At 41.3% G+C, this 14,561-nt stretch overlaps 1 protein-coding gene across 2 annotated transcripts in view; it reads right to left on the reverse strand.

The window, feature by feature from the left end:
- Positions 1-14,561, reverse strand: part of EXT2 (exostosin glycosyltransferase 2) — a 1,719,054-nt gene that overhangs the window by 1,555,084 nt on the left and 149,409 nt on the right. For both annotated transcript variants that reach the window (XM_044078315.1, XM_044078314.1), the window contains exon 3: positions 2,726-2,815. In XM_044078315.1, coding sequence (XP_043934250.1) covers positions 2,726-2,815 — 90 coding nt within the window. The remainder of the gene's footprint in view (positions 1-2,725; positions 2,816-14,561) is intronic.

A 14,561-nucleotide genomic window follows, 5' to 3' on the forward strand; every position in this document is an offset into this window, starting at 1 on the left:
ATTTAGACTTTGATTTCCATTTTCTAATAGCTTTTTGGCAAGCACAAGAATTAACTTTAGCAGGCCTTACTATGTCTAGGCAATTCAGATCGTGTATTCCAGTTCAAAATCATTTCATTAGTTACTTCCATTTGCTCACCCAATACTTCTAATAGAGTATTCTGTAGGGAATTTTTGAAATCTGACACCTCATTACACTCCCAAAGCATAGGTTCGCAGTTACTTCTATCCCCCATCACACCTCCACCAACTGCCATCTACCCCAGGAAAATTTCTTTGGAGTCTGCTTGGAGTATAAAAACACCTATGCAAACACTTCCAAGTAAAAATACTCTTCTAGACTTTGTTGTATACCTGGGAGTCATACATATGTCTTCCCACTGTTTCCTTGTAAATTGCTTATCCGCTTACTCTTCACAATCTTTTTTAATCTCTGCCGATTAATTCCTATAGTTACTATGTAATATTTTACAGGCTCTGTTAATTATACCTTTTTAACAGCAATGTCTGCTCTAGATTCAACTAAAAACTCTACCATGGCAGGTCGTCCACTTAGGATTCCTCTATCCTTTCTTCTTTGCTACACTAAGATATCAATCCCTGGTAGGGACAGCAGTCTTTTACCTGCAGTCCAAATGACTTCTTGGCCTCTTCCCATTCTATTACTTTTCCCTCTCTAGTTATTTACTCCTAATACCCTGGTCCCTTTGCCAGTTTTCTCCAGTAAATTTCAGACCCCTCTTGCCTAGTCTCAGTACCCCTGACTGCAGTCTTCCCTATCTGAAAATGTTCCTTTCTCCAGTGTCTTGTTGGCTTATTTCTTAGAATGCTTTCTGCTGCTTTATCAATATTTATTTTGCATGGCTGTTGGTATTCTCCTTAAGGATATGCATCCAAAATCCCACTTTCTCCTTATTTCTTGACTCTCCCTTCTGTTTCATTATCATCTCTTTCCACTATCTGGTTGTGTTATGCATATGAGCCTCAATTGCATAGCTCTAAAAAATCCCTTCAAATTAGATAATCCTAAACCACCTTGTTCTGTTGTAAAGTTAACTTACCCCACTTGACCCTTGTCCTCTTTCTCTCCCAGATAAATTCCTTCAACTCTTTATTAACTACTGTGTACAACTCCTTCTCTTGTTGATAAAAATATGCCTGACCTGCATATAAATCTAAAGGTGCTAAAAATATCTTCACTGCTTGTATCTTGCGATCCATAAACAAATGCTTCCAGTTTCTTAGTTTCTGTGTTATCTATTATTTAGTCTCTTCCCACATATCCTCAGCTACCATAACAGAATCCTTTTAAATTCATACTCCTAAATACTTCATTTTATCATGTTCCAAAAATATGGGTATTGTTCGACCAATTCATGTATGGGTTCGACCAATTCATGTATGGGTACCTAGTTTACGGCTATAGTGTTTGTTTTATCTTCATTAATTTTATATTTCAAAAAGACTTAAAACTGTCTCAAGATGTTCTAATACGCTGACATGTCGTTTTCTGGATTTATCAGATACAAAATAATATCTGCAAATAAAGCCAGCTTTTCTTGATTATCATACCGATTATATCTTTGTATTTCTGAGTCCTTTATTTTCTTGTCAATGCCTCTAAATATAGTGCAAATAACAACACGGAAAGAGTACACCCCTGCCTGGTTCCTCTGTTCAGACACAACTTCTCAGAAAGGAACTTTCCCACTTTACAACAAAGGATCATTTGAGTATAAACTAAAACAACTGCAAAAGCAGATGCATTTCAGGTTAGCACAGAGGAATTCCCATGTTTGTGGAGCCAGAACAGACAAAGAATTGTTCCTGCAGTGGTATTTATTATGTGGAGTTTGTGCAGAAGGATGGACTGTGAGTTTCACCTAAAAATGTACCTGGGAATATGTTTGGTTAGTCTGCTAGCAAAGAAGGGGGAAGAGCTAAAATGGACTAATTTAAACAAGAGAGAGATCATCAGTAGACCAACTCTGTTTTACAAGCAGACAGATTGTTTTAGTTAGGGATTAGCAATTAAGTTTTCTAGGAGGGAATAAAGTAATTAAAGAAGCTGCTGCCATTATGTGTAGGTCACATTCAAGTTGTATCAGGAGTACATCTGTCCTGACAGCCATTCCAACTTTGAGAAAAAAAGGAGATTTTTTTGGACCAGAAAAGAAGTTGGTTAATTTTAGTTTGGGTCATATGAATACTGTGTTGAAATTTAAGGTTTAGATCAAGCCAGAGTCCTAGATATCCAAAGTAAGGGAGAGATTACTGTGATAAATACATCAAATTTTGGGAATTTGGGCTAATATCTTATGTGTAGCACAAACCACTGATTTACACTGTTTGCCATTTACAAATGGTCTGCTTTCAGTTAGTCACTGAAAGCAGTAAAGCGACATGTTGTTCTAGGTCCTTATTTATAGTGGAGTGATATGAATTTGCTGTTTAAATTAATGCATCACCTATAAATAATAATATTAGTATGTCAGTAGTGGCTCAAAAATTACATATCTGAACATTCCCTGCACATGTAGTTTCATTTTCCTTACAAATCTCATTACGTAATACTATTTACAAAATACAGCACAACCTACCTTTTTGACTAGGAGTCCACTTCACTGCTTACCTGACAGGCTGCTAGTTTCTGCTTAACATTGTACTCCTGTAACTGTCGACATTACAAAAAAGTAAATCGGTGTCACTCATCTAGACTGCTTACCTGTCCCGAGGAACATCTAGTGCAGTATTATAATCTGGTGGACCTCCAGGGAGCATATTAAACAGTAGATGGTTTGTACCTCTGTCCCATCTATAAAATAGGATAAAAAGACATGTTAAGCAAATAAGGAGCAAGAGAAAACAGCTCAAATTAAAATGAAACCAACAGTGAATTACTTTCCAAACAGTGTAACATGCAACTACAGGATATTTTTTTAAATTGCTGTCAGGTGTCATTCCTCCACCAGCACCAAACACAGGCATAAATCATTGCTCAGCAGTGCTACAAAGCTCTAACTTGATATCCATATTGATTTTCAACCTGCATTTTACTATCACACAAATACACTTTTTGCCAGATCTGCACTCGTACAAATTGTGGACAACTTGTCCACGTCTGCTTTCTATGTTCCTTGCCATTCAATTTTCCAAGGTGTAACAAAGAGATTACGAGTGAAAACTGTTTTCATGACTATCCTGTACATTTTCACAGCTTTATATTAACTGTTGCATTTACAGGTACAAAACCCAAGAAAATATTGTTTTGGTGGGATTGAACAGAGGAGAGAACAGATATAGAAGATCAGATTTTTATTTTAGCATCAGCAATAGATAGGATTTCTGCAATTCATCTGGCATATGCAGACTAAAGTAATCTGTTGGTTATAAAATTCACTTACTTTCTATTTTAAAAAAACTTTCAAGGGTTACACCTCATGATGAGGCCTCTATGAATGGAACATAACTCTCCAGATGTTTTATCCCAAACATCTGTTGGCGAAAGAAGCTGGAATCTATGGAAATTCTGGTCTTATTGTCAGTAGTAATCACTCGGCCTAGGTCAGAAGGACCCTCCTCTACTTCTTCGGTACGGAGATATAGACCTTGAAATGACACTGGCATAAGCCCATGTGTGCTTCCATATCTGTTCACAGTAAATTTTACCAATCCCTTGCACACAAACATAATCATTCTGAGACATGACCTCTACCTGGGATTAGGCAATCCGTGGTTCATACTTTAAGTCAGGAAATCCTTCTATGTGGCACACCTCATCACTAAGGGCTTTTCATCCAGAAAAAAGGAGGTCATTGTCCCACTGTACTCATTCCTCATTAGACACATTATAGAATACAGTGCCCCATTTGGTATGTACCTCTCAAGACATTTGCAACAACTGGAAAGGCCACAGAAATATCTCACTAAAAGAATCACAGACGTAAAGCAGATGCCCTACACTGACCACCTTAAAAAATCCAGCTATACTCTGTCGCATATTGTCTACCCAGAGGTGATCTCTGCTTAACATACAAGGCCATGTCAAACCCAGAGCTATTGGACAAGCTACACAAAGAAATCCCAATCACTCAGAGCCACATGCTCCAGGGATCTAAATCTTGTCATCACAGTAAACAAAACATACTGGAGGGATAGGTTCCTGACCCAGAGATTCCTCAGACTCTGGAATAGACTGCCCATATTTGTCAAGCAGAGTGCCTCTTTGGACCTCTTCAAAAGGAACTTTGACGATTGGATGGGAGAAAGGAAATTCATCCCGAGGAATCACGTCAGTCGCCCTGCTAGACAGGGGTCCAGGAAAGTAAATAGTTTGGGAAGAAATAGCCAGGGAATTGTTATGGCTAGGCTTGCATAGGCCCTAGGGCCAATAGCCTAGTACCAACCTATGATAGGCAGAAGCAAGTTGCAGCTGTCTGTGCAAAGCAGCCATGACATGACACTTCGGGACACCATCTTTTAATGAACAATGTGCAAGGTGACACTGCAACAGCGGACTGCACATGGCATTCCTCAACATTCTGCCATAACTGCTGCTTTAATGTAGTTTGGTGAGAAGTTCATCTGCTTATGCGTATGGGTACGTACTTATCCCTGTCTACTAAGTCCCAATGCAGCAGACAGGTGAGCCCTTGGATATTATAGTGTTTCATGTTCTCTTGACACTTGGCACTGAAGCACATAATGTCAATTAGGATCAACAAAATAGCACTTATCTAAAGAGCAATTATGTCCTAAAACACATCATTTCTTTCCCAGAGAGATGACTGTCCTTCCTAAGGAATGACCCACATACTTGACCCACATACTTCTACATATTAAAGAATGATAACTTAGCAAGTTTTTCCACTCTGTCACATTTCTACCCTACCCAGGCTCTTCAGAGCACACCATGTTGGGGACTGAATGAATTCTCATGATATTTTACTTGAAATGCGTCTCCCTTGCTCTTACATCATGTCATCTATCAAATCTAAAAGTTATTTTTCAAAGAAATACATATGTAGAAAAGTATCTGGAGTTCTTTTTTGTTACTTCACACCCACTAGGGTCATAACACTATTCAAGCTCTAACGACTCATAGCTCCTTTATGGTGTACTTTCATTTACAACTGCATTCCTTTCATCCACTACAGCCATAAATCTGCTAGTTTAGAAACTCACAGCCCTTTAAGTTTACAGTCTGAAGGTAAAGAAATCCAATGACCACTAAAAGCAAGAGACCGATTAAAAAGTATGACTAGCTTAGCTGTTCAATCTAATTTAAACACCATCTTGCAAAAGAAAAAGGAACTTGGTACTGCATTGTGTATGAACCATGACAAAGAACCCAAAACAGAGCATCACTGAAAGAAACTGTCAAATCTGTCTGGAGATTCTCAAGGCAAAGAATAAATTCTGAGTATACTATCCTAAACAAGATCTGACATAACACACATTAGGGTAAGATAACCCCGTCACCTCAGTAAGGAGAATGCATTATGAAAAATACAAACCCAATAACAAAAACTGTGCCAGTATATCTGTCCTGACACATGCAGTGTGTGTCTGTAGACAAGGTCTGCAGCACTGCATATTTCATTAATTACTGCTGATGAATCACAAAAGGCTAAGTCTTCCTTGCTTTGCGTTGCTGATGCACCATCTGCAACACACAATGCTGCTGTAACATTTCATACTGATCTTTTACACATCTTCCTTTGTTTTACATTTGCTGAAACTCAGTCAATTCTTGTTCAGAGATAGTTAAAAAAATATATATCACAGCAATGACATCTAGGCGGGCACTGTAGCAGATACATCTACAAATGCCATTTTGGATTAAAATAGTCTGGAAGAGCATTTTTTCTAGGGGGAGTGAAAGCATTTCACATCCAACATGTAGTGGCTTATAGCCATGTGCTCACCAGTTTGAGGTTTTTGCACCTCATGAAGACAATTTCCCCATACGGCCTAGAGGTCAAAAAAGTGCACAATTCTGTAATGGTGCATTAGTCAAAGTGGTGTATCACCATTAAAACACCCAAAGTATGTAACACAAAAACAGTATACAGTTCTATTCTACCAGATTACACAAAGCTTTCTGATACCAGACACAAAATATGTAACAGCAGTAATTTTTGTCTTCCTTTCTTTCTTTACAAGTATGTTTAAGAAGTTTAACTAGCAGTTAAATAAAACAGTCACACCGATCTGCATTGTGAAGCACTGTTGGCGCTTCTGGAGTATGATAAGTGTCTACATAGGTAGGGACAAGGACAGATGTCACTGCGCTGTACTTAGTTTTTAATATTATGAGCACCTCCAAAATAATGCAGAGCTTAATTATCTACGGACATGCGCAAAATAAAGCACTGATTATAAATATAGGTACATCAGGATACTGACCTACTCGTTGTTAAGAAAGTACAGTTGTGTACAATTACCATTAATGTAGATTTTCAAGTGTATTCACTGTTGCAATCATTACATTTGGGTTATCTGGCTGCAGGTAGCCCTCAGCCAGCCTGAATACCAGAGTCTTAGATTCCTGAATCAGATGCTCTCTCTTCTTCCATGACATCAGGGGTATAAAACATGCAGCAGACACCATTACATCAGTTCTTCTTGCCCCAGATGTCAGATGCCCCCACAAAGGGAAGCAGTTATATGTTATGTTACACCTCCATCAAAAAGCAAATACACCAGAAAGCTTAAAACAAGAAGCAAAGGTAGAGCCAAGAGAAGTCATGGGGCTGGAGGGAGGATAACCAGGACTGCAACAGTGAATACACTCGAACATCTACATTTATGGTAAGTGTACACAGCTGTACTATGTTCTTCGTGTTTCGGTGTTGCAGTCATTACATTTGGGTAGATTCCCAAAGCTAAGGTTGGGAGGAGGAATTTAATTAGAATTAGGACCAGTTATAAGGCCCTGCAAGACTGCAGTGGCAAAGCCAGCTCTGGATTTAGAGAAAATTGGCAAATGATAATGCTTGGTGAAAGTATGTACAGAACTCCAGGTAGCAGCTTCTAGGATGTCCCTGGTAGGGATGCCCCTGAGAAAGGCTGTAGAGGTAGATGCAGCCCTGGTGGAATGTGATCTTATCTCCCCTGTGGGGTAGGTTTTCCATGGTGCTTATAGCAGAAATGAATGCAATGGGCTATCCATTTAAAAATGGTTTGCTTTGAAATGGCCTTCCCCCCTCTGCCCCTGCAGCCAAGCCAACTAGCAGCTGTTCAGATTTTCTGAGAGGCTTAGTCCTTTCCAAATAAAATCTCAGTTGTCTGTGCATGTCCAAAGAGTGCAGAATTTGTTTTCCTTTGTTTTGTGGATTCGGGAAAAAGGTAGGCAAATGAATGGATTGATTTACGGCCACACTAGACACCACCTTGGGCATAAAGGAAGGATTGGTCCTGAGGGAAACCCTGTCTGCATGGAAGATAATGAAGGGCTCCACTGCCATGGGGACCTGTAATTCAGACACTCTTCTTGCTGAAGTGATGGCTAGAATGAAGGCTGTTTTCCAAGAAAGGAATTTCAACTCTGCAGTTGCAGCTGGTTCAAATGGAGGGAGAGTGAGCATTTCCAATACAAAGTTAAGGCCCCAGGCTGGAGTAGGGGCTCGCCTGGGGGGGGTCTTAAATTTGTAGCCCCTCTGAAGAATTGCTTTAACAGGGGGTGCGAGAAGAGGGGTGGTTCAGTATTATCTTCTTCTTCTTTCGGCTTTTCCCGGTTAGGGGGTCGCCACAGCGGAGCACCTTGTCCTCTCATGATTTGCAGTGGAGTTTTACAGTGTCGAGTTGCCAGCCCGGTGCCCAACCTTCCACAGAAGGCACACACACGCACACACTCACACCTAGGGCCAATTTAGAGTGTCCCAATCCACCTGCAGCATGTTTTGGGATGTGGGAGGAAACTGGAAAACCCGGAGGAAACCCACGTAACCACAGGGAGGACATGCAGACTCCACACAGAAGGCACCCCAGCCGAGGATCGAACCTGAGAACCTCTTGCTGTGAGGCAGCAATGCTAACCACTGCACCACTGTGGCCGCCCGGGTGGTTCAGTATTATAATGTGCTGAAATTGCAAAGGCATGAATTTAAACTCACAAGAAGGATAAGCCCTTGTGGAGCATTTCTGTTAAGTACTGAAGAATATGAGGTAAGCTGGGCACCATAGTGCCCATACCCTGGGTCTGGCTTTTCACTTTTCAGCATAGGATTTTCTAGTACTAGGTCTCCTTGCTTCCAGAATGACATCCAGTACTTGCTTACCGAAGGATGCTATTGGAGAGCTCAAGGAATTAACCAGGCTGCAAAGTTCAAGGTTTGAAGTTGAGGGTGCAGAATCTGGCCCGCCTGCTGGGAGAGCAGGGAAGGGGTCTGAGGTAGGTGCCATGGATCCAGCAGTATCATGCTGCGCAGAGGGGGTACCAGTGCTGGCAGGACCAATCTGCTGCTATAAGTACTGTCCTTGGTTTGTCCTGTTTGAGCTTTAGCAGAGCCTTCAAGAGGAGAGGCAGAGAGGTGGAAAGGCATAAACCAAGGGGCTTTCCCAGGTAAAGGACAGGGCATCCACTTTCCAAGATTGATTGTGGGGAGTCCTTGTGCAGAATTTGTCCAATTGATAGTTCTGGGGGTAGGCAAACAGGTATATCTCTCTGGGTCCCCCATTTGTTACTCAAGAGGTTGAATATTTTTGGTTCTAGTTTCCATTCGTGTGGGTCCATGTGATTTCTGCTTACATCGTCAGCCAGTGAATTAAGCTTGCTTGGCAGGAAATGAACTTGTAGGTGCACTTGGTAGCTCAAGGCTGTGTTCCACAGAGCCAGGGCTAGTCTGCAGAGAGGGTACGAGTGGGTTCCCCCCTGCTTGTTTATGTGCCACATAACTGTGGCGCTGTCTGTCTTTACCAATAATTTTCCTGGAAGGATGTGGTCTTTGAAGGCTGTCAGGGAATGCTGTACAGCTTGATATGCAGGTGCATCTGACTCTGGTTCCATTTGCCCTGAATGCACTGCCCTGCCAAGTGAGCCTCCCATGCATAGTCTGATGCATCTGTTGTTAGGGTTTGGGCGGCATGGGGTAGATTGAAAGGGAGCCTCTTGTTGTGTGGCAGGCCTCTGTCCACCAAAGGAACTCTTGTCTTTATACAAAGAATGATAGGAATAATTGATTCCAGGTTTGGAGAATGTTGACACCATAGGCTTTTTAGATACCATTGTAGTTTCCTCATATGCAGTCTTGCATATGGAATTAGTAGAATGCAAGAGGCCATGAACCCCAGGGCTTGCAAAATTTTCCTTGCAGATAGCTGGGTCTTTGTAGCCAGTAGTTTGAAGTAGGTTGTTAAATAAACTTGTTTCTCTGGCGAGAGGTAAGCCATCTGGGAAGTTGTGTTCAAGCTTGCTCCCAGGAATACAATCTGTTGGCAGGGTACTAGGTGAGATTTCTTTTCGTTTATGGTGTACCCCAGGGAGGTTAGAAGTTTCTTGACAAATGCCAGATGTTTTAATAGCATGTCCTGGCTTTTTGCCTTAATCAGACAATCGTCCAGGTATGGGTATGTTTCACTATTTCTCTGCCTGCAAAATGCAATGGCTGGAGCTAGACACTTTGTGAATACCCTGGGAGCAGTAGATAAGCCAAAGGGAAGTGCAGAGAACTGTGCATGGAGCCTGCTCTGAAGCGTAGGTATTTCCTGCAAGATTTCCTTATTGGAATGTGCAGGTAAGATTCCTTTAAGTCTAAGGTTGCCAACCAGGCATCTTTGCCTAGCACACGAAGCAGCTGTTGAAGTGTTAGTATTTTGAATTTTGGGATTACCAAAAAGGTGTTTAAAATAGAGAGGTCTAGGATAGGATGCCAGGAGCTGTCTTTTCTGGGTACCAGGAAAAGTCTTGAATAAAAACCTTGTCCCCTTTCCTCTGCTGGGACAGGTTGAATAGCCCTAACACTTAGAAGAGAGAGAACCTGCTGTTGAGCCACTGCCCACTGATTTGAGGGTAGGTCTGACCAACTGTTTGGGGTTGGTAGGGTGTGGAAGTGGAATCTGTATCCTTGGGAAACTATATTTAAAACCCATTTGTCCTGGGTAATGAGTTCCCAGCTTTTTGCATGCAGGGCAATCTTTCCCCCTAAAGGGGAAAGGCAGTTGAGCAGGGCTTGGAAGGGTTAAGGTTAAGTCATTGTGATATTTTTCTGTAGGGGGTGTCATACTACTTCCTGTTTTGGAAGTGGGAGCCCTCCACTGCCTAGGCCTGTGTGTAGCCTGAGACTGTGACCTAGGTGGTCTGCTGTTCCTGGGTTTGGACTGAGAAGGCCTGGAACAGACTGGAAAGGACCAATTCTTTGAAGGCCAATGCCTACTAAATCTGGGAGGCTGTACTTGCAGGAAATCTTTAACCGTTTGCATAGATTTAGCTTTTTCCTCCATCTTTTTGAGGACTTATTCTGCTTTGTTGCCAAACAAGTGGTCTTGGTTTAAGGGAGCATCCAGTAATTTAGCTTTAACATGATCTGGCAAGATTTGCTCCTTAAGCCAAGCATGCCTTCCAAGTACATACTCAGTGACAGCAGCCCTGCAAGATGCTTCTAAAGAGTTAAAATCACATTGCAAAGTATGTTTACCAACTTGTTCAGCAAAATGCATTAAATCCTGTAATTCTTTATGTTCAGCATTGTCAGAAATCAACATCATTTTCTGTTTTAAGTAGTCCCACAATATGCTGCTGATACTTTAACATATGAAACTGGCAATTTAAGGCCCTAATGGCCAAAGTAGCAGACTTGTATACCTTCTTCATCTGTCCAAGGCCCTAGGATCTCAATCCGAGGGTTTAGGATTTTTGGCAGCAGTAGCCTTAATGCCCTTTGGTCCTTGGGAAATGGTCTCTGGATCCGCAGTAGGATTCTTGAAGAGGAACTTGTGAGAGTCAGGCACTCTGTAATACCAGTCAGGTTTTCTGGGAGCTGGAGGTGAAGTGTCTGGGGACAGGATAGATTCCAAGAAGTCATCATCTACAATGTCCAGAACAGGAGGTATAGCTAAAGGCCTGCGTTGAGGGAGGAGTAAGAATTCCCTAAGCCTCTTTTTGGAGTCAGAGTAATCCTGGCTTTTCCAGTGGAAATGCTCCCTAAGGATTCACCAAAATAAAAATCTTCTGGAGGGGAAGCAAAGGGAATGGAATCCTCTGCATCAGAATCCTCATAGGTAGATAAGGGCAAATCCTGGTAAATCAGAAGAAACAGAGATTTCAGAATCCTGATCAGAAGAATCTGTAGGAAAATCAGTTCTAGTTCTCAGAGAGGGAAGGCTGGCTTCCCCTAATTAAAGTAATAAGGTCTTCAGCCATTCTAAGCATATGTTTTTTAGGCATATGGGCCTGTCCATGCGGTTTGGACGCTGGTTTTCTAGGTGTGGGTCGAGTTTTAGGCCTGGATGAAGAAGATGGCATCGGTTTAAAATGAAAATCTGTAGGCTTAAATACACCCTCAGAAGCCAGTGCCTGCACAGCGGCTCCGGACCCATCCAAGGTAGAGACATCCGCAGGTTCCACAGTCGAAGAAGCATCTTGTGGCATACTGGACTCCGAATGGGTCTTAGTAGAGGCCTGCGAATCTGAAGTAGCAGGTATCTGGGGTTGCAAAAGCTCCTCACTGAGTACCGGCGAACTGGTGACTAGCTTAACAGAAGCATTGTCTGCAATTTTGGACCTATGCGGTCTCTCTCTGTCTTTATCCTTACGTTTTTTCAGAATATCGGTAGTCGGATGGCTTACCAAAGCCATTTCTGGATAGTTAAACCGAGTACCAAAATAAATTGCTGCGAAAATAGACAAACGACAAATAGTTTGGGGGTTGAATAAGGCACAAAACCGACAACGAGGGACATCGTGGTCAGGGCCTATGCAAGGAATGCAATACGAATGAAAATCTTTATGAGGTATTTGCTTTCCACAGGTAAGACAATTGTTTAACTTTTACTAACATTGGTTAAGAGCAAGAAAAATGATCCCCAATGCGGTACGTAGCTTTTTACCAAGACTTCGGTTCTGAAACTCGAAAACGAAACTTTCAGGAGTCTGCCGACTGGCACTTGCAAACTGCTTTTGCTTCCGGCACCGCACAGCAAGAAAGACTGATGTAATGGCGTTGGCTGCATGTTTATATATCCCCGATGACCTGATGTCATGGAAGAGGAGACAGCATCCAACACAGGAATCCAAGACTCTGGTATTCAGGCCGGCTGAGGGCTACCTGCAGGCAGATAACCTAAATGTAATGACTGCAACAGTGAAACACAAAGAACATCAAAAAGCACATAAAAGCATTTATGTAAAACTCTGTATAAAAAGGACAACTCATTTGATGCCAAAGGCTAGCATTATTCACAGATAACTGTGAGAGGACCAAGCATATATTTCAAATTGTTATTTTACTGAACACATTTCTAAGGATATTTTGATCTATGTATATTCAGGACTCATAAATGCACTGTCTGCTATGATTTACTGCGAATCTGCTGCAAAACAGGACAACAAAATGAGGAAACAGTTTTTTTGGAGCACCTGGCAAACTAACCACTTCCACGTGTTTTGTCACTCACATATGACCAATTAGTTGATCTCTGAAAGTCAGGAAATAAGGCACTTTGGCTCAGTGTTAGAAGGAAGACAGGAGAACAGGAAAGGACCTGAAGGTCACTTATTAAGAAAACTGTTCACATCCTCTTTAAAACCAACAAAAAATTAAAACTTATAAACACCATTAAACACTGGTCCAGCTGGCAACTATTTTATAAAAGGTAGATACTTAGAAATATCTGGGGCTAATATTTAATCCAACGTTTATTCGAAGTACACACTGAATTAACAGTCAATAAAGTAACCTCTCAGCTTAAGCCCGGTTAAAATATATTTAATCCTGTCACCTCAGAATTCAGGGGAGTCACAGTAAGAAATGTACAAGCTGAAGTACAGTCTTTCAATTTCAATATTAACTCAAATGTCTAGTCAAAACACACAAATGATTCAGACTACAATTAACGAGGGTTTCCACAAAGGCATTAAAGAAAGATAACTCAATGCCTTACGCTGCAGTCACACACACACCCACACACACACACACCCACACACACACCCACACACCACACACACACCACACACACACCACACACACACCACACCACACACACACCACACACACACCACACACCACACCACACCACACACACACAGGGGCAAGCCCCCTTTAATTATATATTTTAACTCCACAGTCTCACACACCTGCAAAAATTAGAAAACCTTACACACAATCAGTTCTAGTGTGCAAACACAAACATCTACAAATCCGGGGGTACGACCTGATGGTGGGCGTAACCAATCCACACAAAATCTTCTAAAATTACTACCCTAATAAGTTCCATGATCAAAAACAATAGCACAAATGCCATTGCTAGACTTTTACAGCTTTCTGGGAAATAGCTTTTCATCAAATATATTTTCTTTTTTTTTTTTTTTTTTTAACTATATGTGGTTCAGTCAAAGGTACCTTCGATCAAATGTCACATATCTACATATACAAATAATGAACGTGGTGGTGCTGTGGTAGCGTTGTCGCCTCACAGTAAGACACTGTCCAGTTCAATTCTCAGCTAGAGCGTCTTCTGCGTAGAGACATGCGTGAATGGGCGTACCTTCGTTGAAGGTTGTGCGTCAGGGCTGGTAACACGGCATGTAAAAATCAACTACCAATCATTAGCGGACCGGAGTTCCGCTGTGGTGACCCCTAACCGGGAAAAGCCGAAAGACACAACAACAACTCTTTAAAGCATTAGCATTTGGTAAAGTATGAACAGCCAAATAATCTACCTTTGCTAATATCCTTACATAGCAATTTGCTAGCAGTAGTGCAATTATGAAGAAAACCGCTTAGCATTCCTGGCTCGTGCTAGCTCTTCCTCTCTTTTAAGCCTGAACCATGTACTTTGCTGCAGTCTGGTGATCAGCTTAAAGTCAAGCTCAGCCAGTCAAGGAAATAGATTACATTATGGAAGGGCTCCTAATTGCCTGAGATCACAAGGGTAACATTTCGTACATTTATTTTACTGACAGGCAGAGTATGGCTTAAAAGATAAATGATTTGGTATGACAGTGTTATTTATATGGGCTGTCATGTAGTAAGTTAACTAGAACAGTTGTTTTCTTTGGTTGTGAGAAGCCACTATAATTTCTGCTGTAATGATTGTAAATGTGGGCAGATCAGTTTGGCATTGCTTATGAATATGTTCTACATACACAATTTATACTACTAAAAAAATATTAAAAAAAAACAAATAATAAATATAAGAAATTAAGAATGAATGTACTTCATTTACACTGAAATGGTTACACTGAGGAAGGCTTGGTAATTTTTGCCGAAACCGGTCTGTACATGTCACAATAAAATCTGTTTTGTGCATACCACTTTGGGCTGGCATCTCTTTGCAGAATGAATGCACTTGTCAAGAGTGGCTTGAAGTTAGAGAGCGGGGCTATGGAAGTTTTTCTGAAA

Source organism: Protopterus annectens, chromosome 7.part0 (genome assembly GCF_019279795.1).
Source record: "Protopterus annectens isolate FY-2018-M chromosome 7.part0, PAN1.0, whole genome shotgun sequence".
Classification (NCBI taxonomy): Eukaryota; Metazoa; Chordata; order Ceratodontiformes; family Protopteridae; genus Protopterus; species Protopterus annectens.